At 37.1% G+C, this 26,594-nt stretch overlaps 1 protein-coding gene across 3 annotated transcripts in view; it reads left to right on the top strand.

The window, feature by feature from the left end:
• C2CD5 (C2 calcium dependent domain containing 5) overlaps positions 1–20,211 on the top strand; it is a 128,979-nt gene extending 108,768 nt beyond the window's left edge. For 2 of the 3 annotated variants that reach the window (XM_027838755.1, XM_027838753.1), the window contains exons 22-26: positions 2,105–2,155; positions 3,009–3,110; positions 4,141–4,328; positions 13,749–13,895; positions 18,922–20,211. In XM_027838755.1, coding sequence (XP_027694556.1) covers positions 2,105–2,155; positions 3,009–3,110; positions 4,141–4,328; positions 13,749–13,895; positions 18,922–19,053 — 620 coding nt within the window. In that variant the 3' untranslated portion in view covers positions 19,054–20,211. The remainder of the gene's footprint in view (positions 1–2,104; positions 2,156–3,008; positions 3,111–4,140; positions 4,329–13,748; positions 13,896–18,921) is intronic. The other variant, XM_027838754.1, reaches the window with a different exon arrangement.
• The last annotated feature ends 6,383 nt before the right edge of the window (positions 20,212–26,594 follow it).

Below are 26,594 nucleotides of genomic sequence, written 5' to 3' on the forward strand. Positions count from 1 at the left end.
ACACACACACACACACACACACACACACACACACACACACACACATACATACTGGCCGCACGCCGACCTTCTGCCAGCCGTACGCGGGTACCCACTTCTCTTATAAGAAGCACACTACCAGAGTCTTACTCACACCCGAGTCTTCGGTCCTCAGCCGGATCACCACACAGAGACGAGCCATCGGGAGGCGCCAACACCAGAGCTTTATTCAGAGGCCAACACAGCAAGCCATCATAGCAAGCCCAAGCAGCAAGGCCAGAGCAACAGGGCAGGAGCCAGGGGAGAGCGCGCGTGTGATCTGACCACGCTTGTTCCTAAGTACCTACCTAGCCCCTCCTCCCCAGCCCGCTTACTAGCCAATGATTGTAGGGTCAGATACCGGAAGGGGCTGTCTGAGTTTAGCACACCAAGGGGGAGGGAGTGACGTAGGAGGCTAGGACCGGATATAGGAAGGAGGCATCTGGGAATGGCACATAGACAAGAGTACGTGACCTAGGAAGTCAGACTCAGGAGGGGTCTGGGGTCAGTGCTGCACAAAGGGACCCAGGAAGTCAGGAAGGTCACAAGAGGCGTCTGGGGATGACGTTGCATATAGGGAGGGGACTAGGCAAAGGGAACTCAGTCCTCTGCTGTCCCACTCCCACGTGGCACCTCCCCTTGCCTCAGGAGCTCAAGCTCGGCTACGTCCTTGTACCCAGCTTATCTCACAAGCACCGTCCATTGCCTCAGGGCTTCTCAGGGCTTCTCCGTATCCAGCCCATCCCAGTTCACCACGACTCTGCCTACCACAGCCCCTGCCTCGACTTCCAAAATACCCAGATCTTACCCTACCCTTGCCACAGCGCCCAACCTGGTAGCTGCCAACATCAGACAGTCCCTCACACACACACACACACACTCTCCTTCCTACTGGAAATACCCTCAGGTGTCAGGGAAAAAGGCATAATGGTAGCTGCTACCTCACTTTTGAGTAGGTTGGACATCAGGATTGTGCTAGTTGATTGGCATTAACTGTTTGGGAATTGCTAATCAAGTTCACATACCAGGTGCCACTATAAAAAAAAAATTTCTTCTCTTTTCCCTTCAAAGTACCTGTCAAATAAGTGCTCTGAACTGTTTTACAAAATGAGATCTTAAGTTTTCGCTTTTTAGGCTTTAGTAGATATATTTTCTATTTTTTAACTATATTTCTCCTCCCCCCCCCAAATTTTTTTTTACTTGTTGCTATTTCAGTATATCTCTCTGGCCTCTTTTTCTACTTTTCTCCCTGTGGTTTTTTTTTTTTTTCTTTTAGTCCTCTTTCCATTTGTTGATGTTATATTCTTTGTTATTATTCTAGACTGTGTCATTATAAATAGGGATATCTCCTGTGAGTATTACTTGTTTTGTGTTTTAGGGACATATTTGTATGTCTCTAAAAAACCCATTACAAATTTATTTTTTTATAGGACTTTAGATTTGATTTCAATTCCTAGGAAATTCCAAGTGAGGAACTCCTTCTACTGGTGTCTATTGGCACTGACTCTGCAACTTATAGTCTTAGACAGCTGTTTGGCACACTGACTTAAATCTGACTTCAAGGTTATTTCTCTACCCACTTTGCCATTCTGTCTCTCAAATTTACGTATGAAATATTTATTTGGTTTGGTTTTGTACTGAAACTTTTGCTAGCAATTCCAGCACTATATCACATAGTAGTGTTGACAATGGATATCTTTGCTTTACCCTTGACCTTATTGGAAAGGACTCTAGTTTATCCACAGTTGGAATATAAGATGTAAATAATAAGCTAGTCTGTTTTTCTGTGGAGACACTAATTATTTCCCTTGGTAAAAAAAAACAAACCACCCATTTTTATCTCCTAATCTTCTGTTTAATAGAGGTATTATATAATGAACAGAAAAAAAGCTGCGATGGTGCAGTGAATAGAGTACCAGCCCTGGAGTCAGGAGGACCTGAGTTCAAATCTGGCCTCAGACACATAACACTTACTAGCTGTGTGACTTTGGGCAAGTCACTTAACCCCAGTTGCCTCACCAAAAAAAAAAAAAAAGCTATTGTATATTAAGCATCTGAGCTAATATTGTTCATATTGTCTTATCAGAACACCTGGAGAGTGCAAGTTCTAATTCAGGTATACCAGCTGCACAGAGAGGTGAGTTTGTCTAATTAAGCCAATAGTAATCAAAGATGTGAAATCCTAGATTAATGGTGAATATGATAACAGTAGTCTGAGAAACACATTGAACATTGAAATGGACACCAAAATGTCACTTTGTTACAATACATTTTTCAAAAAAGTCAATAAAATCTTGGCTTTTGGCTGCTTAATTTTTTTTTCTTGAAATGCTAAGAGGAATTCCTTTTAATTTTTAAGTGAAGAGATACAAATTTTCTTCCTTAGATATTGTCAAAGAATGTTAGGTAGCAAAACCAGAAGTAGAAGTAGAGTGTTAGCTAGAATAAGCCTTGACTTTTATAATACAGTGTGTCCTTTGGAAGAGATGTTTTCTTTTGTTCCTTATTTTTTTCCTCTACTTCTGATTCTGGTGAAGTTAATTTTGATTTTAGATTCAAATTAGAGGAAAATCTTGGAATGGTAAATTTCAGCACCTGTCTCAAAAATCCTAAATTTACTCAGGACTAAAATAACTTAACTAAAAATATTATAAAAATAGGAAATATGAGAAGTTAATTGAAGAAAGAATATTATTTATGTAGTTTTAAATCTATGTTTCTCTAGCTCTGATTTCTCTAAAATGTCACGCACAGTTGTGACATCATCATAAAACTCAGCTAAATAATTGAAATCAGTTTTGGAAAAACTAGTGTCTGAAAGCTCAACTTTAAAAAAAAAAGTGTCTTAATTAACTGACTTGGAAAAGGATCATTCTTTTTTCTTAGATACAGTTAATTGCTTCATCAGAAGGACTATTGTGACGAACAAGACACGTCATCCATATTTTTTCTTTGTTTTTTTTTCTTTTGTTTTCTGTCTGTGTTTTCAGCGACATCAGTTGATTACAGTTCCTTTGCAGACAGATGCAACAGCTGGATAGAGCTCATTAAACTGAAAGCTCAGACCATAAGACGTGGATCAATTAAGACAAGTAGGCGGATGTTTCTACCACATTATGATGATATTCTGAGAAGCATATCTCTGATTTCTTAGTGGTGAAGGCTGGACTTTACTACCCAGTAATAACATTGCCAATCAAATGTACATCAGAGTGTGAAAGCTGCAGACGCTAATAGCCATTTTAACAAATATTATGTAAGGTTTTTAGGGCTTAATAATTTAAAATGTAAGATCCATTGATTTTTTTTTTAAGTTTTTAACTTTATGAAAGTGCTAACAAAAGTACGTAAATAGGTACACACAATAGGGAAAAGAAAATAAATTGTTCAATTTTTGAAGAGACATTTACTCTCTAGGACTTTAATGTGCCGTTTAATAAATGACAGTCACCATGGTATGAGAAGACTTCCAGAAAAATAATCAGCTAACTCTTCCTTTACTGGTAAAATCAGGTTTATTACATGTATGTCCTTTAATACCCGAAATATATATTGGTGTAGTTAGATACGTTTTTGTGAAAAATCAGTTAAAATCACTTATAGGACAGGCAATGTCATTTATGATGTTAAATCATGAGTTCATTAGTCCCAGGTCTGATTTAAAAAAAAAAAAGACAAAACATTACAATTAATAGTATCTACAGACACTGATGAAGACTTCTGATAAGATGGAAAAAAACTGTACTGGTAAATGTAACAACTTTCACACTCTTCTTTTAATAGTTTGTTTCTACAGCAGATAATTGTTAAAGCTCTGCCACTTTTTCTTTTTCTTCACTTTGTAACTGATCATTGTGTGTGTAGCTACATTGCATCACTATTTTCTTTTGCAGGAATGTCATTTGCCTTCCCAAAGAATTTCATTGCAACTTTTCCTCTTGTATTTTCTCTCTCTTTATTTTCAGTTGCATGTAGTGCATGATAATATCTTTTCTTTCATGACATGGCTTAGCTTCACAGACAGCTGAATGTTGTTACACAACTACTTGGAAACCATACAGAAGACTGATCTAAGAGCTATCATTTGATCTAAAGACTTTTCTTTTGTTTCCTGAATTTTAGCTGTGTCAGTTGAGAAAGCAAGCCCATTGACTGAAGGACATTTCCGGCAACGTTCTGCTCCGTGTGCAAATTCCACAGTTGGTGTGGTTAAGATGACACCCCTTTCTTTCATTCCTGGGGCAAAAATAACAAAATATCTTGGTATAATTAATATGTTTTTTATACGGGAAACCACTTCTTTACGTGAGGTGAGCTCCATGTACATTATTGTTGTTATTTGGTAATTTATGCTAAGCAAACTACTATTTAAAAAATTACAAATTATACTTCAAGGAGGGGTTGGCTACATCAAAGACTTACTATGATATTGTCCATGTAAATCTGTGTGTTATGAGTGAAGTAGTATATTGATATGATATTTCGAGCACTTCCAGTTATAAATTCTGTTTTATGGGCTTTTAGTGCATAGCTGCTCAGTAGACATATCCTCTTTGTAATAATTATTATTATTGCAGTTTTCTCATTTATTTAGTTTCGTGTATGTTTTAATTTGTTGTTAAACATTCCTAGACTTAATCACTTAGGATAATTACATAAATTCATCCAAGTTTGATGAAAAGTTTTGGTGCTTTGCTATGATAACATGCTGTGCTTTATATAATAGGCAGTTTATGAGATGTTTAATGTAAATTTGTTCATATTTTACATGTAATAATGTAATTTTCTATCTAAAATGATTCCTTTTGTATCACTCAATAGGCATTCATTATGTGCTAAGCATTATGCTAGACACTGAGGATACAAAGACATAAGTGAAACAGTCTCTAGCCTCAAGCTTACATTCTATTGAAAGAGACAAAATTTGCATATATAAATATATACAGAAGGTATAAAAAAATAAATATTTTGGGAGAGAGGAAACTAACTTCTACACAGTTGCCAAAATGATCTTACTTGACCGCAGGTTTGAACATGTTACTGCTCAACTCAATGTTCTCTCTTACCTCTAGGATAAAATATAAACTCTACTGTTTGGCTTTCAAACCTACCTTCCCAATTTTGTTATATGTTATTCCCCTTTAAGAGCTAGCCAAACTGTCCTCTCTGTTCATCAAACGTGATATTTCTCTTGTTTCCATGATGTTGCACTGGATGCCTCCCAAGTCTAGAATGCACTTTCTCCCCACCTTTGTCTCTTAGAATCCCTTACTTCCTCAAAGATTGTGCTCAAGTACCATCTTCTACGTGAAATCTTTGCAGATCCCCTCAGCAATTAAATTGGAGTGAGGAATGTCTTGAGACACGGAGGTTGTTGCCATTGTTCAGGTGACAAAATGATGACTTGAACTAAGATGGTGGCTTCTGTAAGTAGTGAGAAAGGCTTGTATAATATAGTTTGGAGATAGAAACAACAAGATTTGGCAACTGATAAAAAGTTGATAGAGGTAGAATGATGAGATTGGAAGCCAGATTATAAAGGTTGAGAAGGGTGTGACAGGAGAGGAAGTAGAGGTAGTGAGTATATAGATATATTTTTCCTTCAGTTTGTTAGTGAAAGGGGGGAAAAATTTAATACTCTTCAATTTAACTTTAGTGACTATCTAGATCTTATTTAAGTGAAGGCATATCTGCAAAATCATTGGACATTTTCTAGAATTTGGCTTTCTTTACTTCCAAAACTTTGTATCCTCTTAACAAGAAATCATTAAGGTTTCCAATGCTAAGCTAAATGTGGTGGATATTCCATTGTCATACCCATTCCTTCCACTGCAGGAAAAAAAAAATGTATCTATCATTTTTCAAGATCATTAAATTAATTGGGTTCATGGTAGTTCTCTTGAACTAAAACTTATGCTGTTGTATAGGGGACCAATTTTAAATTGATATCAGTTTTTTCATCATGTCATTGAGAAAATAGGAATTCATTCATTTAGACAAATGATGGATTTTATTTAAGTGAAGAAAAAAGTACTTCCTTTATGATGCAAATTATTTAACTGTCAGAACTTCTTGAACCTAAAAACAGGTAAATTAGAAGCAAAATTTACATGATATAATTGAATTGGAATTGTTTTCAGTCAACCCATTAATTTTAAAAAAAGACAAATTATTCAGCTTTTTTAATAAAGTAATTTTCTGAAAGTAAAAATCCTGTTATTCCATTGTCTTTTTAAAATTAGAAATTCATTTGCTGAGGAAGAAAAATCTGCAGTTAAAAGCAAAGGGTGAGGAAGGAATTCTAAGTGATTGGCTAGTTTCAGGGGTATTCTTTGACACCTGACTCCATGGAAACATTTCTTAGAGTTTTTTAATCATTTAAAAAAATCTTTTTAATTTCTAGTAGAATTGGACTGCCATACTTACTGATTTTACTTTACTGATTGCTTCTAATACAGTATGTATTACAGGCTGAAAATTATTCAGGTTCAGATTATATAAAACAATAGCACAGAATTGACAAGCTAATTTGGTCAGGCATCCAGTCAATTCCATGAAAAAAATTAATCAAACGATTTTTAAAATTTTAAGCTGATTGAATTTTTATATTTTTAGCTAGCTTTAGCTTGGCATCATAAAAATTCAATGGTGTTGTTTTGTTTTTTAGGGTTTTTTTTTAAGTCTTTATATATCCTTTTAGGTTTGCAAAGCACTTTACAAATATTATCTCATTTTATCTTCACAACAGCTCTGTGAGGTACTTGCTATTATTATCATCCCCATTTTACAATGATTGAACTGAGGCAGATGGGTTAAGTCATAACAGTCAAATAGGTAGTAAATGTCAAAGACCATATTTGAACTTAGCTCTTCCTGACTCCAAGTCTAGAGGTCTATCAACTGTACCATACAACTGCTTATAAAAAAAGGTGACTTAAAAGAAGGGATATTGATGGCAAAATAAAAAAAAACACCTTATTATTTCATACTGTCATTTTATCTCTCTTAAATAGTCTGATTTTATCAGATATATTGCTCAAGCCAGTGGTCTTTCCATTATCAGGCTAAGCCAAGGAATGTGCCACTAACAGGTAGAAAATCAGATGTCTATGAAGCAAGGGATACATAGAGAAACAATGTGCTATTTTTGTCACATTTTTAATTCCTAGGTTCCAAGATTCCCTGATATTATCATAGTTTTCATCAACCAGAAGATGTAGAGGCCCCATTGTGAATCCTGACTTCCTTGTAATTGCTGTTCTGGACTGGGATATTCCATTGTGATGTTAATTATTAATTTCTTGCCTATATGGCTGCCTGAATGAGAGGCAGATCACCCAGCTCCAATATACCAGTTCCAAAAATACCCTGAAATTTGCACTAGACTGAATAGTGAGAAAAAAAGAAAATCCAATGAGAAATTACAATAAATGACTTTTTCCACCCCAGAACTTTATTAATAAAGGTAGCCAGAAGCCGAGGTCAGTAAGAAAGGAGTCTCCTTCAACAAAGCAAGCACTAGTATGAATACAGGCAGGACAGATGTAACCTGCAAGTCTCTGTGAGAGGAAGCAAGAGCAAAAGACCTTGTAAGGACCTTGGAAGCCGCCATAATTAATAGCAGCAGGCAGCAACACAGAGACCATTATGGTGCCCCATATCTCAGAAGGCAGCCCAGAGGCTCTGATGGCCCTCGGACTGACCTGGGATGCAAGAAAAAGATTTGAAGATCCTCTGCTCTGAACATGATCCAAAGGGGCCTGTTCCCAGGAGGTGCAGGTCAGTTCCCAGGGCAGAACCAAGCAGGGCCAAACATCCTACTCCAAAGCAGCGCAGAAGGTGAAATCTGACCTTGGCACAAAGCCCCAATTTGCAAACTAAAGAGATGAGTAAATCAAAGGAAAAAAAACAATATTTTGCAATATCATAAATTATTGTATCTAAAAATCCCTTAAAAAGAGAGAACTCTATAACAACAGCAAATAGAGACTCAGAAGAAAAAGTTGATTTCCCCCAAATATACAGAAGAAATAAAATTGAGATAAAAGCTCTTGAGGAAAGAATTGGAAGGTGATTAAGTAGCTTAGAAGGAAAACCTTATCCAAGAAATGAACTCCTTGAAAGCTAGATTAGACCAAACAAAAATCAGTAACTGCAGGAGACAGCAAGAAATGTTGAACAAAGGCATAAGATCTGGGGGCAGCTAGGTGGCACAGAGGATAGAGTACCAGGCCTGGAGTCGGGAAGACCTGAGTTCAAAACCAGCCTCAGATACATACTAGCTATGTGACCCTGGGCAAATCACTTAGCCCTGTTTGCATCAGTTTCCTCATCTGTACAATGAGCTACAAAAGGAAACAGCAAACCATTTCAGAGTCTTTACTAAGAAGTACTCAAAAGGGGTCACAAAGAGTCTGATACAACTGAAACGACTGACCAACAACAAAAGATTTAAGAAAAAAAAAAGAACATGTAAGATATCTGTTACCTAAGTCAACTGACCTAGAAAACAAGTCAAGGAGAAATAATTTAAGGATCATTGGATTCCCAGGATTTTTTTTTTTAAAGCCTGGACACTAAGAAATAATAAATGAAAACTTTCCAGCTATATTAGAACCAGAGGACACCATAGTGTTAGAAAGAATCAACTAATTCCTTCTGAAAGCAACCCTTAAAGGAAAAGTCCTCAAAATGTTAGCCAAACTCTAAAACTCCCAAGTTAAAGCAAGAGTACAAGCATCTGGAAAGAAGCATTTTAAATACTAAGGAACTATAGCCTGGATCCCAAATGAGAGGAGATTTTGGAATACAGTATTGTAGTGTTCAAAAAAGCAAAAGAGAAAGACTTATAATGAAGAATAACTTACCTTTCATAGCTGAGTGTAATCCTACAGGAGGGAAAAAAAATGAATCTTTAATGAAATAAAGGACTTTTAAGAGTTTCTGATAGAGAGACCAGAGCTGAGTAGCAACATTGAAATACAAACACGAGTCAAGAGAAATCTAAGAATTATATGAACAATTGGAAGGAACTCTATGGTTTCTCATAATTAAGTTCGAGAAGTGTACACAAAGAAGAAGTGGTAGGGGAAATGGACAGCTGATGAACCTTGATCTTATTTTAAACAAGGGATTAACATATGTATACACATACACACTTTAGTGTATAACCTCATCAGACTCAACAAGGAAACAAATGGGGCTCAGAAAGGAGTAATAAGAGGATGAATAATGCTGGGGAGAGGACAGTCTTAAGCACAATAAACTTCCTCATTCTTAGAATCTAAGGAGGTGCCTTAGGTTCCCTCTTATACTATCGGGGAGTGGTTGAACAAATTGTAGTATTTGAATGTAATAGAACATTACTTGTGCTGTAAGAAATGACAAAATATGATTTCAAAGAATCTTTAGTGGTGTGAACTAATAGAATGAAGTGAGTAGAGCTGGGAGAACGATTTTTAAAAAGACAATGATATTGTAAAGAAAAACAACTGTGAAAGAGTTGTTTCTGATCAATGCAGTGGCCAGCCATGTCTCCAGAGTACCTCTGATTAAGAATATTACCTACCTCCTGACAGAAAGGTGATGGACACAAGGTGCAGAGCCATACATTTGTGGACATGGCCACCATGTGGATACATTTTGTTCAACTTTATTTGCTGCAAGTTTTGGTTTTTTTTTTTCCCAATTGGGAAGGAGAATAATGAGAGGGAGATTAGGAGTATTAGTACCCTTTCCCCCTTCAGTCCCCCAAAGAGGACCACTCTAACACTTTTTAATGCACAGAAGAGAATAGATGAATGTTTGGAAGGAAACACAGACAAACAGGACAGTTTCGAAAGTAACAAGTAAAATTTGTTATATACTTTAAAAAAAAAAGTAAGTGGTATGAAATAGAGATTCATAGACTCTACTTTTTGTGTTCTGCTATGTGTAAGGAAGTACTCTTTATTTTGGTGATTGAAAAACTCTCCTCACCACCCAATTAATGTATTATATGAGGAGAGGAGTGTATTTCAGGCCTGTAGTATAGCCAGAGAAGATGGAATGTTGCGTATTAAGAACAGCAAGAAGGCCAATTTGGCTATGCCAAAGAATATGTGAAGGGAAATAATCATTATTGCTTGGTCAGAATGATAGGTTTGTATCAGGTTGTGAAAGACTTTAAATGCTGAACAGAGGATCTTGTATTTTATCATAGATGTACTAGTTTATTGACCAGGGGAGGACTATGAACAGACTTGAACAAGGAACCCCAAGGAGGATGGTCAAGGTATAAGGAAGGGAAGGCCTGAACTAGAGTAGTGGCTGTGTGAGGGGTGATGAAAGGATGGATGCAAAAGAGATTTTGGATCAATAAAGCTTAACAACTGATTGGATGTGATATTCCATGAGGGTTACTTCAGCATTGACAGTAGCAAAGTGGTACAAAAGAAGGTAGAGGCTGCTAGGAACTGCAGTTGTTAGACTGTATAAATATTTGCTTAGATGTTGGTAGTCCTAAGTGGGAGAATCTTGTTCAGTATCCAGCTGGTGAACATACAACTTGAAGACCTGAATAATGTCGGTTTTGCCATTCTTACAATAAATGAGATCAGGAGACAAAAATTTTTAGCCAAATAGCAGGATGGCACGCAAGCTTTCCTTGAAGAGCTAAATAAAAGAGGAGGAAGAGTTAAGTTTTATTGTGTCCAAAGTGAAATGATATGGACCATTTTTTCATGGAACACTAGGTCATCTTATATTGCCTTTGCTGTGGTGAACATTTGGAAAAAAGACTTTGCAACTCTGTTTCAAAGGATATGGAGGTAGAGAGATGATACACAGAGCTTAATAAGCTTGTTCCAGTTAAGTTATCATAGAAATGTCACAAACCTAGAACTGGAGTGGACCTCACAGGCCATGCAGTCCAGCTCCTTGTTTTATAGATGAAGAAATTGAAGTTACTTATGCTGTTTCTTCTCACAGATAGTATGAGAGATGGGATTCCACTCCACCTCCTTTGAGGCCAGAGCCAGTACTCTTTCCACTGTGCTACTTCAAAGATGACATGAAAGAAGCATGACAAAATACAAATATGAAAATATTATTTACATTTAAGAAACAAAGTGGGCCAGATGCTTTCAGACTATACAGAAGCTTCTATGGTATTAAAAATGGTAGTTACTGAACATGGGGAGCACCAAATAGCAACATGAAATTCCTTATGACTCAACAAGAAGTAATTGATCAGTAATTTGGAAGTAACTTCTAAATCAGTGGTCTATGTCCAGTCAGACCATCAACTCGTAAGTGGTCAAGATACGTTCGATCAAAATCAGTATCAAATTAAAAGAATCATGTATAGCATTCAATTGAAGCAGCTGAACTCTTTAAGCAATCTCCTGGTGCCCTAAAAAGAGCAGAAGTCAGTAGTCTAGCACTATTTCTTAAGGAAGTTCAGCTGATGCACATCAGAATGGTAAGGGAACCAAAACAGGTTCAGAACTATCATTAAGTCTCAAATACTTGAGTTGTTTGCAAAGCTGAGAGAAATGGAAGCCCATAGATGATGCTGGTTTAGAATAAAAACTAATTTCTAAAGTATTATGAAGAATGATGATGAAGGTTATCACTAGTATCTCATCAAACCACTAGAAACATTGAAAGGAAAACTGGTTTACAGAAAGCTTATTGAATGGACACTTTAAAGCCAAGGTATGTAAAGATGGAATTGGAGGGCAAAAATGGATGAAAAATGGACAGGATCTATAAGGATTTCTTTGACAAACTCTTCTCCATCTGTGACATTGGTGCCATATTTGAGCTTTAACATCACAGTTCCTATTGTGTAAGGAAGTAATAAAGCAACACTGAAAAGAGCAACTAAACTAGACCCAAGTTTATGCCAAAGGAGGTCCATGTAACTACCAACACATTAGATTGCTTTTGGCAAAATTCTCCAACTGTTTCTGATGGATCACGTTATACTGATTACATCAAACTTTGGAAGGTGGCACAGCTTCCTAATTAAGTCCATAATCATTCAGATTCTCCAACTACTGAGTACAACAACTGAGTCAAACACTGGAGAGACAAGGACAAGAAAAAAAGTAGGAACTTATACACTACTCGAAGATATGACAGAAATAGGTACACAGAAGGCAATTTGAGGGGAAGAGCAGTAACAGGTAAGGGATCAATGAAGGCTTCTTGTAGGAGGGGCCACTTGAGCCAAGCCTTGAAGGAAACAAAGGAAATATAAAAGTAGGACTCAGTTGTTTGTGGTTTTATTCAACAGGGGTAAGTGTAATGAAAAGTTCCATAAATATTTATGAAAAAACAACTGTGTATGTAGGACTGTTAGGTGTTACTAAACAAGCTGCTTACAGTCTTAGAGACAGGGTAGTATGGTTGAAAGAGTGCTGAACTTGGAATCTCAGGGCCTGAGTTCAAATCTCAGCTCTGTGATCTCATGGGCGTCAGTGTCTTTATCTGTAAAATGAGGTGGCTGAACTAGATAACTTCTGTGGACGCTTTGAGCTCTAGATCTATGATCCCTTGTCTCTGAGAAGCAGGAGTGAGGAGACGCTGCATTACAGGTATGTAAAGGGGAATGACTGAATGTTGAGTTCAGGGAACAAATAGTTCATTTTGCCTAGAACTAGGAGTGCATGATGGGGAGTAAGATGAAAGAAGTAGCAGAAGGGAAGCCAGAGCCAGATTGTGAAGGGCTTCAAATGTCAGCCTGAGGAGGTTTAAGTTTAACCTGTCAAAGAGTCTTGATATGGGGAGTGCAGTGGTCAAACCTGTGCTTTAGGAAGATTGTTTTGGTAGCTATGTGAAGGATGGATTAGAGAGGAGAGAGACTATAAGGAAGAGGAACATTGAGGAGGCTATAGCTATAGTTTGGGCAATAGCTAAGCAGAGTATTGGGCATTGTGAGTGGAAAGAAAGGAAGGTATGCAAAAAATGCTGTGGAGTAGATTTGACAGATGTCCCGGGCAGACCTGCCTCCATGTCCTGCCTCTGTGTCATCAAACACACTGTGTCCTATTCCTGGAATGCCCTTTCTCCTCATCCCTGTCCCTCAGACTCTCTTTACCTTCAACATTCTGCTGAGGTACCACCTGCTCAGTGAAGCCTTTCTTGAATTCCTTCAGTGGCTTGTATTTTCAATTTTCAATTTTCCTTGAAGTCTCTTTCTGTATGTGCCATATCCTTCTAGTAAGATGTAAACTCTTTGAAAACAGGGGCTCTTTGATTTGTAGCTTTCTGCTCACATGTCTTGCATACAGCAGGCTTTTGTTGCATTCTTCTTAGAAATGAAGAGTTTCACCTTGTTTGGGGTTCCAGTCTTGACTAAGGTGCTCCATCTCCCATTAAATTTGCTTGGCATCTGCCTCATATCTTCCCTATTTTAATTTAAAAGCCCTTTCTTGGAACCAAACCAATCTTGAAAAAAGAGACTTCAAACCTTTCTTTCATTAGGGGTATCATTGATAGTAAGATTTGAAAGTTGAAGAGCTCACTTAAAGATCACCTAGTCCAACCTTCTCATTTTACATATTAGGAAGTAAGCCCAAAGAGATTTACTACTTATTTGCCCAAGTCGCTGAAGTGTTTGAATTTCAAAATATGAATGAAAACTTAGTTATCATAGCATTGTGATAATTGTGTTGTTATGCATTTAGCATATTTCATATTTATTTTCATATATATGATACACGTATCTTTTTCTTCCCCTTTAGGAAGGAGGAGTTAGTGGTTTTCTCCATGCTTTTATTGCTGAAGTGTTTGCAATGGTGAGAGCTCATGTTGCAGCATTAGGAGGGAATGCAGTTGTCTCCTATATAATGAAGCAATGTGTGTTTATGGAAAATCCAAACAAAAATCAGGTGAGGCAGTGATAAAATTTTGCCTACCTTTTTGGTAGGAAAAAATATGATGCTAATAAAAAATAATTCTGTTTGTAGCTCTGTGTTTTCTGTTGTACAATACTTTCTTGGTTTACTGTATGTGTTACTAATTGTGGCCAGGCCTCACTCAGGTACCCTTTGTAACTTCTTTGGACCTGGAACTTTCCTTTTACTACTTTGGAAGTTGAACTGCTAAAGTCATCTTTTTGCTTTGTCTTATGGCAACTAAAAGTTGAGACAGGAATGCCAGTGTTACCTCTTCCAGAATTCAAAATTTGACCTCATTTGGGAAAAGGTAGTCTCCGACCACTGACTGCCGTTGTGGTAAAGGAACACAGCTTCAAGGGAAAAAGATAGGCTTTAATTAGGAAAGAGCAAAAAACTTCTGGCCATTCTTTCTTTTCCCTTCAATAATATAATTTTCTTTTATAGGTTTTTTGTTGTTTGTTTCACTTTTAAACTCTCACAAATGCCCTTTTGTTGGCTTTTGAGTTATGATAATGAGAAAAAAATAAAGCATTTTAAAAATCCCTTTAAAACAGAATTGTGACATCAGGTACAAAAGAAAACATCATAGAGGATAAATCTGAATTATTGGGTTAGAAATAAGGAGAACTAAGTTTTAGTACATAGTTCTGACTCTATGGCTAACTGCCATATCAAGCAAATCACTACTCAGAGGAAATGTTTGTATTACTAAATTGCACATGCATGTACTATACACACACATGTACATAAAGTTTATGCTCAGTACTTAGTTTTCCTTCACCTTCTCTGAGAACTACATTTTTGTTGTCCATCATGTTATATTTTCTTTATATAAAATCATCTTTTTGCTGGGAAATTTTAGTATTTTTTCTTCTTTGGTTGGTTTTGGCAGTGTTAAAGATGAAGACAGTTTCTAGTATCCAGTGGTTTCAAAATAGAAAGGAGGACCATTTTCTAAAGTTGAATGTTTACTAAATCTCTTGTGTAACACTCGGGCAATACTCAGTTGAATTGGTGTTATAGTGTTGTTTAGGTTAGAAGGGCAACAGAGTGATTATCTCTCCCAATTTAGCCACCGTCCCCTTAAATTAATGTTATTACTCTGAGGAAGAGCTGTTGTGTATCATCAGAAAACATATAGCAAAAATGATCTGTGCTTTAGTTTATGCAGATACCTTACGTCAAAGCAGTTTGCAGCCCTTCCCTGCTTTAGTAGACAGTTTCATGATTTCTAGTGGAAAAAAATACCATCATCTGGTGACTGCTCTTCTGGTGATGAACCTTTCCAAATTTAGCTGTGCTAATTCTTGGACATTACCAGGCCAATATGTTTATATTTTAGTAGGACCTGCAAGATCTCATGTGCTGACATAGCTTTTGAGAATCCGAGGTTACCACTAAACTACAATGAGGCAGTGGAATATGCTGACTTAAAATGCATTTTAAAAGGAGATTTTTTTCCCCCACATCATTAACCTTGTTTTATTATTTTCTCATCTTGGCAGTGTAATGCGTGTTCCTTCTACCATACCACAGTGCCTGCCTATATGGAATTAATAATGTAGCAAATATTTATGCTGTGTATAATATAAAAGAAGGGCCCTGAATCCCATAAGAGAAAGTGGGGGCTGGGTATCAGGCACTCCTAATTCTTTTTCAAATTTCTGAATTTTTTTGTATGTTGTTTTGGTGACTGTCTTGTTTAAGGCAAGTGATTAGTTTATTTAAGTTTGGATGAGTGAGAGGAATTAAAAAGAATTTGCTGCTTGATGACAAAATAAGAGAATTTTAAAGAGACAACATATCATCGTCTCTCTTCTCTTAGCAGTCTCTAACGTTAACATGCTAGCAGGAAGTTATTACAGTGTGATTATTAAATGTGGGTTAGCCAGAGAAAGTTTATTCCTTGGAAAGAATTTATTGTAACCAGTTAAATAAAAACAGATCATTGGATTGCGGAACTCTAAGGGATCTTAGAGAGAATCTGTTACTGCCTCATAATTTTACAGATGAAGAAACTGAGATTCAGAGAGGTCGAGTGCACATGGATTAAATTGCCAGGGACTTGGAACAAGAACCTTGGACTCCAGCCAAGCATTCCTCCCACTGTTCCATTAGTACTAGGTGGTTCTGAACCCTCATTTATAATAATATTCACTGTGAGGGATTTTACCCCTTACCTATTAAAAATACTTCTATTAATCAGATTTTTTTTCATTTAAACTTTAAATGCAACACAGTACATTGGATAGAGTGCTCGATTTGGAGTCAGGAGACTCATGAGTTCAAATATCATCGTATCTAATTGTATGACAGTGGGCAGGTTACAGCCTCTCTGAGCCTCATTTTTGTCAGCTGTAAAATGGAAGAAAATAAGATCTATAGTACTTACCTCACAGGAGTTTTGTGAAACTCAATAAAGTATATAAAATGCTTTTAAAAAACTTTAAAGCACAATCTAAATGTTAACTGTGATGATGACGTTTTCTCATATGAGTTATTTTCATAATAGTTATGTTAAATTTTCTCTAAGCAGTACACACTTGGTGACTTGGTCCCCCAGTCTCACTTTTGAATTACCTGAAGATAATTAGGGATTTAAGGGAGGTAGCATGGAAAAATTTTTGGAGTCGAGACAGACCTTTCCCCTCTAACAATTGCTGTATGGCTGTGGGAACACGTAAAGGCAGAAAGAAAAACGGTTTTCTCCAGGAGCTGTCTAAAGTTGTCTAAAGAGACCGATGTGGATACATGGAAAATTTGTAACCATAATGATTTTTAAAGATGGGTATGGGAAGGGGAAGCCAAAGTAGGTAATAAAAAATGAATGCAAAAGCATGGTGTTGTCTTATAAGAAGTATACCAGTAATGTAAGCTGAGCCTGGAAAGGAAAAATAAGGGCAGCGCAATTGTTTTTTAAAGCTGTCTTATGGAAAATAAGAGGATTAAAGAAGGCATAGAATAGATGCTCAGTATGGATGAATTAATTGTAACAAATAACAGAGGGGAGAGATAGTGAATTCTTGTTTTGCTTGTTTTCTTTTTTCTACAAGGAGAATAATGTTTTGACTGAAAAGGCCAGCAAAAATGACTTAATAAGTCAAGATAAGCAGGGAGATAGTCAGAGAGCACTTAGCTGCCGTCGATAAGTTCAGGTCACTAGGCCCAGGTGAACCCTACCCTCAGGTATTAAAAGAACTGGTAGGTGTAATTGTTCTCCCACTTCCTATGATCTTGAAAGATCATGGGGAATTAGAGAGGCACTGCAGGATTGGAGAAGAGCAAGTGTCCGATTTAAAAAAAAAATGTGAATAGAAGGCTTTGCGTAGTGTATACTAGTCAGCTTAGCTTCAACTCCTGGCAAAAGTATGAAATGTATTAAAGAAGTTTGGTGGAAAAAAAAAGGAAGTTTGGTAAACATCTAGAAAAGAAGTCAGTAATCATACAAGTACCATCAAAATAAGGCCATGCCAGAATAACCTCATTTTCTTTTTTGATAGGTTTTCTATATTGGTAGATCAGGAAGATGCCATGGATATAGCTCCTCTAGAATAGAGCAAAACATTTGATATTGTCTCATGCTATAATGGTGGGAAAAATGGAGAACTGTGACCTAGACTAGTTATAGGTATATTTAGAACTTGTTTAGTGTCAGGGCCTAAAAAGGGGTCATTAAGCATTAACCTTTGATGTAAAGTTGGAAGATTGTCTTCAATGGAATGCCCCAGGGATTTGTCTTCAGTCCTGTGGTCTTTAACATTTTTATCTGTTAATTGGATAAAGATATAGATGGCATGCTTATCAAATTTTCAGATGATGGAATTTGGGATAGCTAAAATGATGGAAAAGAAGATCTAAAACTGACAAATTAGTATGGTAAGTCAAATCTAGTAAGATTAAATTTGGTATAGATAATGTCTTATAATTGAATTCAAATTAAAATTACAAGATGATAGAGGTATGGCTAGAAAACACGTCATCTGAAAAAACTTGAGATTTGTAGTGGATTGAAAGCTTTGTATGAATGAATGATGCAGCAGCAGAGATATGGCAGAACAGAAAGCTAATCTTAGGTTGCATTAAGAAAGCCATAACATCTAGGACTAGGGAACTGATTATCACTTCGTAGATTGTCCTGGTCCACAGTTGGTGTAGTTTGTTCAGTTTTGCATGATGTACTTTAGGAAGGACTTTTGTAGGCTGAAGATCCAAGCAGGTTGGAGAAGGACCTCAAAATCAATGCCATGTGAGAATCTGGACATATTTATCTGGGAGGAGAAAAGTCTTAGGGTGTTATCATCTTGAAGTATTTAAAAGGCTGTCATATCTATTAGACTTGGTCTGTTTGTCCCCAGAGGACAAAATTGGAACTTATGTGTACAAGTTGCAGAGAGGCAAATTTAGGCCTGATGTAAGGAAACATTTTCTAATGATTCGAGCTATCCAGATGTGAAATGACTTGAAAGGCAGCATGTTATAGAGAAGCAGTGCGGTACAGTTGTGAAGGAGAGTTGGATTAGGAACCAGAAGACCTTGGTTCAAATACCATCTCTGCTACTTGCCACCTATGTGCCTTTAGGCAATTTGATTAACTGCTTTGGGCCTCAGTTTTTATCATCAGTAAAATGAGAGGATTGGATTAGATGAATTTGAATGGATTAAATGACCTCCAAGGACCCTTTCACCTCTAATTTTATGATCCTATGGTCAAGAGGTACTGGGTTCTTCTTCACTGACAGACTTCTTCAAGCCAAGGGTAGATGACCATTTGCCCAGCATGTTGACCTGTGTCCTTTCCAAGTTCAATATTTATTGGTCAACTCATATAAACCTCTCTAACTCAGTTTTCTCATTTATAAGATGAGAATATTAATACTTGTAGCAACTTCCTCTGAGGATTGTTATAAAGCTCAAATGAGATAATGTATATAACGTACTTTGCAAAATCTTGCAAAACAGAAGAATACTCATCTATATTTGTTGGTTTATGATTGACCAGTTTCTGTTGCACTTACAGGCACAATGTCTAATAAACGTAAGTGGCGATGCGGTGATTTTTGTACGTGAATCTGAATTAGAAATTATATCACCTCAACAGCCTGTTGCCAGCTGCCAACCTGCATGCAGTGGAGGAGAAATTGCTACCTGAGAAAGACCAAGAAAAAAATCAGTGCCTGTTGTAAGGTGTCTGTCTACTTCTTCAGAGTTGTTCCTTCTAGGATTTTAAAAAGTAGAACTTAACATGAGACAATCAAGAAAGGTGTGATGGAGAAGAATTCTCTAACCCTTTAATTTTGCCTGCACAGTCTAGACAATAAGAGAATTGACTTTAGGATTTGTGAAGAAAAATGGCACAGAACTGTTGAAGAAAAGAGGCAACTGTTTGTGAAATTAGCTATTTTTTAATAAATATAGAGCTCCAAATACTATTTTTAAATAAAGTGTGTTCATTTGGAAGAAATCGTTAAAAAAAATCAAAACAAAAAACAGCTAAAACCTGGAACATAATCAGGACACTAGGACCGTTATTCAGCTATAATTTTGAAATAAGCACTAAATTCACAAATGTATTTAAAATGTGTGAGGAAAAACTTTAGCTAGTGGAAATTAAGAAAGATAACCGAAACTACATGGATTTGAGTTTCTTCATTTGTTTTATTTTGTTCAACAATTTGATAACTACTGCATAAGGAGCAAGGAAGGTGCTTTTAACAATCTTATTTGTTTATGTGTATGTAAAGTCTTGTAATTTGAAGTTAGTTATATGGCTATAATTACCACATTTAAAAAAACAATTTATCAGCACCACGTCTTTTCAGTATGTCTCCATACTACTTCTCTGTCAGTAAAATAAGAAAACAGTCTTGTAGTTTAGTAACTGATTATACCAAGCTATTTTTTAATTCCACAAATGCTAAATTTGGAATTTCAAATATAAAATAGAGACAGTGAAATTCCTTTATTGCAGGTTCAGTCTAACTTTGCCTAAATTTAGACAAACTTCATTCAATGAGATAGGGAAGTCAATTTCTAAGAAAACTCTATACTTTTATTGAATAATAAACGGTGCTTTAGAATATAACATGGGTTCCTCTGAACAAGTTTGGGTAGCATTTAACCTGGAGTTTGTAAGTGTAACTTGAATGTAAATATTGCTTTGCATTTTCACATAGGAATAATATTTTTTCCCATCAATACAAATACTCATTGTAAGTGAATTTTTTTCAAAAATCACATTCCTCCTTTGCACAATAAAACTTATATACAAAACTTTCTTGCTTTGGTGTTTCAAGTGAACATTGTGTTAAAGAAGTAACAATCTTTTCTTTGAATCATTATGTGTCAAGATTTATTGTATTTCTACTTTAATTTTATTTTTCAAATAAAAAGTTTGTAAAAATAATGCAAATTTGAATATCACTGAACCTCCTTTTGCTTCTAGAGTCTTGTGTATTTTGAATCTCATTATTTAACTAAAAATCTTGTTCTGATTTGTTAGTAATATAAATATAACTAGTTTTGTGACATCAAAATTATTAATCAAAGTTTTTCTTCTCAGATATATTGTGGTATCTTCTTTTTTCTTTGGTTGGGTTCTTGGGTTTGCTTTTGTGAAGTAATACCCTTATTTTAAAACCTTGGTGTTATTTTTCTTTAAAAGGGACAATCTTTAAAAAAAAAAAAAGCTAAACAACATTACCGTGTGTTTTGCTAATGAAAATCTGATGAGTCACCTCATGTTCCCCATTCACACTTTCCCCAAGTATAGTAACCAACAATGAAAATTTAGCAGCCTGTAACTATTATTTAATTAAACATTTTAAATCACTTCCCATGACTTATTATTCTTACAAAAGCTTACTGCTATCCTGTTCACCAATATGTATTATAAGTGAACTTTTTTACAAGTTTATTTAAAGCAAGTCAAAACCACCCCCCAATCATCCCCAAGCATTTCTTTATAAATCATGCCCAAGTGATTTATATTGAGCAATTATTTCTTATGATAATCTAAAAAACCATTTTCTACACAGAGCCTTACCTGATTCCATTAGCTGCTAATGCTAGCGTGTATGTATGTATGTATGTATGTGTACGTATGGGTGTGTGTGTGTATATATGTATGATACATCTTGTATTGTCTCCCCTTCTAGAATGGAAACTCCTTGAAGACAAATACTTTTCCGAATTTCCTAGTAGTAAGTGCTTAGTAAATACTTGTTGGTTGATTGAATGCCTTACCCATCAAATTGAAAAGATAATTCAAATCTTTTTAAACTTCAAGTGTTAGAATTATACTATACTAGTATATTATACTATAATAAGTTCATCCTGTTGCTCAGTACATTCACACTTCTTTATTTGAAAAATTGTGTTGACCACTTTAATGTGTAAAGTCATTTCAGGGAGGAAAGATGTACAAAAAGAAACTATAAGTGAATCTTCTAAGTAAAAATTTTTATTGATATATTTAATTTTTACATCACCTAAATTTCCTACTGTGTTCCACCCCTTAGGTCTTTTCAGAGACCCATCCCTTATAACAAAGAATTTTTTTTAAAAGAAAAAAGGAAAGTCAAAACTGATCAGTATATTGAAATAATTTGACAGAGTAAATTAATTGAGCATTTCATTTCATCAATTCAGTGTATCATTGCCTCACATTTCCATAGCATCACAGAAATTGGGACTTGGAAGGGACTTTAGGAGTTAATCTGGTCAAACCTGTGCCTAAAAAGGATCCACTCTTTCATTCATTAATTTCTATTTATACTTAACCTGCTGTTATTTTATTATATTATTTCTCTGCCCTATCTTAATTGCCTGAGGTGCATAACAAAAATAACAATAATAATTAGCTAGCATTTATATAGTTCCTACAGAATGTGAGGCACTATTCTGAGCGCTTTACAAATATCTCATTTGCTGTCCAGTTAAGGAATTTTGAATTCAGGAATACTATCCTGAAAATTCAGTGCTTTCAGTAATCCTGCAGTACTTTGTATCTGAAGGCAGCTATAGTGTAGGGCTCCCCTGAGAAAACCTCAGGTTGTTTGGAAATACACAGCATTTGTCTTCAACAGGTTGCTGTTCCTTTGAAAAAATTTTTCTGGCATTTATTTCAGATTTCACATTAATGTTCCAAAAGAAAGATGACTTTATTCTAGAATAAAAGTTTAAATGAGACTAACCACACACCATTTACTTTTAATGATTTTAGAGGTAGACAACACAAAAAAGACATTTAAAATTCATCAATATTTTAAAATAACTAACATTTGCACAATTCTTCAATATAGTTCTCCCTCATAATAATGAAGGTCTGGGTCTACTTTAAGTGACTTTTCTATTCTCTGGCTTGTTGCCTCCAACTAGATGATCTGGAAACTCTACTTTCTAATATCCCTATTCCCAAGGTGTAATCCCCTTCTGGACACATATTTCACAACTTAAAACATGAACCAATTTGTGAGGGATTGTCTGGTGTTGGCTACTGCCAAGTGGGGGTTGTGGCAAGATGGGGTAGGAACAAGATATTAGGAAGTGACCGGAGCTCACGCTCCGGAGGCAGGGGCTGTGCTAGGTGGAGTTGTGGTGAACTGGGATGGGAACTGGATACAGAGAAGTAACTGGAGCTCACGCTACTGAGGCAGTGGGCAGTGCTATGTGGAGCTGTGATAAGCTGGAGAAGGAACAGGATACAAGGAAGTAGCTGGAGCATGTGCTCCTGAGGCAGGGGGCTGTGCCACGTAGGCAGAGAACGAGTTCCTTTGTTTAGCCCCCTCCCTAGGTACAACGCCAACCCCAGACGCCTCCTTCCTGTGTCATTCCTGACTTCCTGAGTCACGTACTTTCCCTTTGTGTAGCACTGACCCCAGACGCCTCCTCCTGGTATCTGGGCCTGACTTCCTGTGTCACATACTCTCCCCTTGTCTATGCACTAACCCCAGACGCCTCCTTCCTGTATCCGGTCCTAGCCTCCTGCGTCACTTCCTCTCCCTTGGTGCGCTAAACCCAGACATCCCCTTCCAGTATCTGACCCTACAATCAATGACTAGTAGGCAGGCTGAGGAGGAGGGGCTAAGTAGGTACTTAAGGAATAGTAGAGATCGGAGCTCTCTCTCTTTTGCTCCTGCTCTCTTGCTCTGGCCTTCCTGCTTGGCCTTGCTGTGATGGCCTCTGAATAAAGCTCCAGTGTTGGCACCTCCTGATCGGCTCATCTCTGTGTGTTTATCCGGGTGGGCACCGAAGACTGGTAAGTAGTATGACCTTGGCAGCCTGCTCCTTATAGGAGGAGAGTGCACGGCGCGGCTGGCACACCAATTTATTTGGAGGTTAAAGAAAAAACTCACATTAGAATAACTGAAAATAATATCTGGCAGCAAGTAACCCTCTTCCAGGATGCATATCATTGCCATCACTTACTATATTGTCCTGGGGAGGCTTTTAGCAGGAGTTAGCTAGGGTTTGATTGCCTCCAATATGGAGCCTTCCTATGGCTTCTCTGACTGCTTATATATTCTCTTTTTCCTGTATCTTAAATATACACTACAACTCTCCGCAGATGTTACTGGGCATCATTTCATATTGCAGTCTTCACTAAGTCTGAAGCTCACGTCTTTTGCAATTCTCTTCAGCTCCCAACAGATGGTAATCATTCCCTTTAAGTCCCTCCCAACTCTGATATTTTGTGATTCCATGAGTGGCTGGCTCTCTGGATTGTTTTAATTCAGGCTTGATGTTGGGATAAAAGGCACTTGTAAGTCAATGAACATTTAACAAAGGAGGTCAACTTTGCCTTAACATAGCAAGAGTGAGACAAGGATACTGTAACACTGATCTTCTCTGCATGCAGTGCTCCTTATCACCGTCTAGAAATAAATCTGGTCAGTAGGTCATCAGGGAATGGTGACTCATGGTCTTTGGCACCTGCCATGTCTGAGTCGCCCATCCTCATAACTGGGACTTTTTTATACTCCTAGATGACCAGGAAGCTGTATCAGGGAATCTGGGGCCCATCAGGTCCTGGGGACAACTTTGTATCATGTAACATGTATCACAGTTTAAAAGATGTAACTTTAAGTGCCTGTGATTCAGAAGTCTTCTCTTAGAGTCATACTGAGTTGGTTCAGGGTGGCGAATCACCAGTGCTGAATAATTACCAGCACAGGGAGAAGAGCAAGAGAATTCATAGGGTAGTAATGGGGTAGCAAATGAGTAGAAAAGCTTACAGTGTCCAAAGTATGTAACAGAGAGAGTTGGGTGGCTTGGGTCTGGTTCTTTACCTAGGTTGCTAGTGGAGGGACATTGGGCCTATAGTCTTTATGTAGAGACTCAACCACATGTCCAATCCTTGCTCTTAGCATAAATGTCTACTATGACATACTGGCTAAGTGGTCACCCACCCTGCTCAATAATTTCATTCTCAACTCCATCACCTCCAATGGGTCTAGACTATGTTTGGGAGGAACACCCTACTCTCTCTCCAATTGGCTTCCTTCTGACAGAAAAGTATAAAAAATTCAGATTGTCCTATATCTTTAGGCCTATTTCCTCATATGTAAAGTAGAAGAGTTGGCTTAGATGATTTCTAGGTTCTTTCCAGCTCTAAAATTATGTGAGCATTTAAAAGGCCTTGCAATTTGGGTCTATTCAAAATCTCTAGTGTCCCTTTCCACAAAGTGCACTCCCAAATTTCTACAGGTGTCTGTAAACCATATGCAAGCCCCTTGTAGACCCAGGTGGCACAGTGGATAGAATGCAAGGCCTGGAGTCAGGAAGATTCATCTTTCTGAGTTCAAATCTGGCCTCAGACAGTTACTATGTGACCCTGGGCAAACCTCTATTGGCCTTAGTTCTTCATCTGTAAAGTGAGCTGGAGAAGGAAATGGCAACCACTCCAATATCGTTGCCAAGAACACTCCAAATGGGGTCATGAAGAGTTGGACACGATTGAAAAACGACGACTCATCATCAACAACAACAATAAAATCTACTGAAGTGTTATGATAAGAATATTTGGGTACAAATATTCCTGTCCAAATCAGGGGCACACCCATCCACAAGAACATGTAAAGTGTAGGTCAACATGGGCTCAAGTTTAGAGAGCCCATGTGGCAAAGGGATACATCCACAGCTCCTCATTACTGGAATTCCACTTCCCCTTTTGTGAAATCCTCATAAAGTTCTTCTAAGTATAATTTCCTGCTGGGCTCCAAGCATTAGGGCTTTTGTAGAGTCCTTAAACTGTATATGTCTCCATGTATCTAGTTTGTCCTCTCTCGGTTCCAAGATGGATGCACTTTTATTACTGGTCTAGTTTCTCAGATAAATATGGTTATTAGAGGTTGGGAGTGGGAAGGGGAAGTTAAGGAGAGGGATGAATTTGCAGGAAAAGATAATGACCTCTATTTTTGATATGTTGAGTTGGAGATTTCAAATAGGTAGCTAGTGATGTGGGATAAACAAAATTCAAGAAAAAGACATGCTGGATATATAAATTTGACAGTCATTTGCATTGAGGTGATAATTGAACCAATGATGGATTTCCCCCATAACATATATAGTTTAAGATACAGGCAGATTAGATAAAGAATCTTTATTGTGATTGTAAGCCATGGCAAAGAGAAGTGCCAGTTGGATCACACAGAGATCTCTGAGAATAGTAGATTCAATTACTTTGCCCAAGGAGACTGATTATAAGGGCAGGAAATAGGAGGGAGATGGGAGTAGGTTTGGAAATCTTCCTTCCTCCTCCCTTCATAAAGGTTTGACTTTTTTTTTCTATAAAATTGGAGGCAGGTAGGTGGTGCAGTGGGTAGAACACTGGACTGAGTCAGGAAGATCTGAGTTCAAATCCACCCTCAAACAGCTGTGGTCACACAGTCACTTGGGTAAGTCAAATAACCTCTGTCTACTTTAGCTTCCTCATCTGTAAAATGGTGATAATAATATTATCTACTTCTCAAGGATCAAATAAAATATCTGTAAAGTACTTTGTAAACCTTAAAGTGATATGTAAGTGCTATTATTATTAACTCACTTCCCTTCTGGTGGATTTGGCTATCTTTTGTTAACTATACCATGAATTCCACAAAGCCATTGTTGAACCAGGAAGAAGCTTTATTAACGGCTTGGGAAGGCTAGGTGCCCCACATGTGAGAGCACGTGTGTTGACAGATGCACACCTTTTTATTTCCTTTCCCTGTTTACCCATTGGCTGGGTATTATAGAGGTTACAACTTATCCGAAATGCTTAATTTCCCCACGTGAGTTTCTGCCCCTAATTACATCTCCCACTCCTCACAATTTGGTGACCCTGGCTCTTATTTGGGAACACCTCTTTTGATATCAATCTATACCTAACCTCAGAACTGGTTTTCCGCCAGTCTATTCACCACCCTTTGTTCAATTTCCACCTAGCCCTTAGATTGCATTTTTGTAGAAATGAAAACTAGCTATTTCTCACATTCCCTCCCAATTTAAACTGACTCCAATGTTGTCACATAGGTGTCCACCCTTGATTGAGTGATATGCAGAAGCAACATCCCCAACCATTTTCCACAATTTTATTTATTTATTTATTTGTTTGTTTGTTTGTTTGTTTTTTTTCATTTTCCACACTTTTCAAGCCCAGTAGGCACTACTCTGCTAGCCCATCATCCAAGCAGTTGGGAAATGATCACTTCT

Source organism: Vombatus ursinus, unplaced genomic scaffold (genome assembly GCF_900497805.2).
Source record: "Vombatus ursinus unplaced genomic scaffold, bare-nosed wombat genome assembly UNPS02014830.1, whole genome shotgun sequence".
In the NCBI taxonomy this organism is placed as follows: domain Eukaryota; kingdom Metazoa; phylum Chordata; class Mammalia; order Diprotodontia; family Vombatidae; genus Vombatus; species Vombatus ursinus.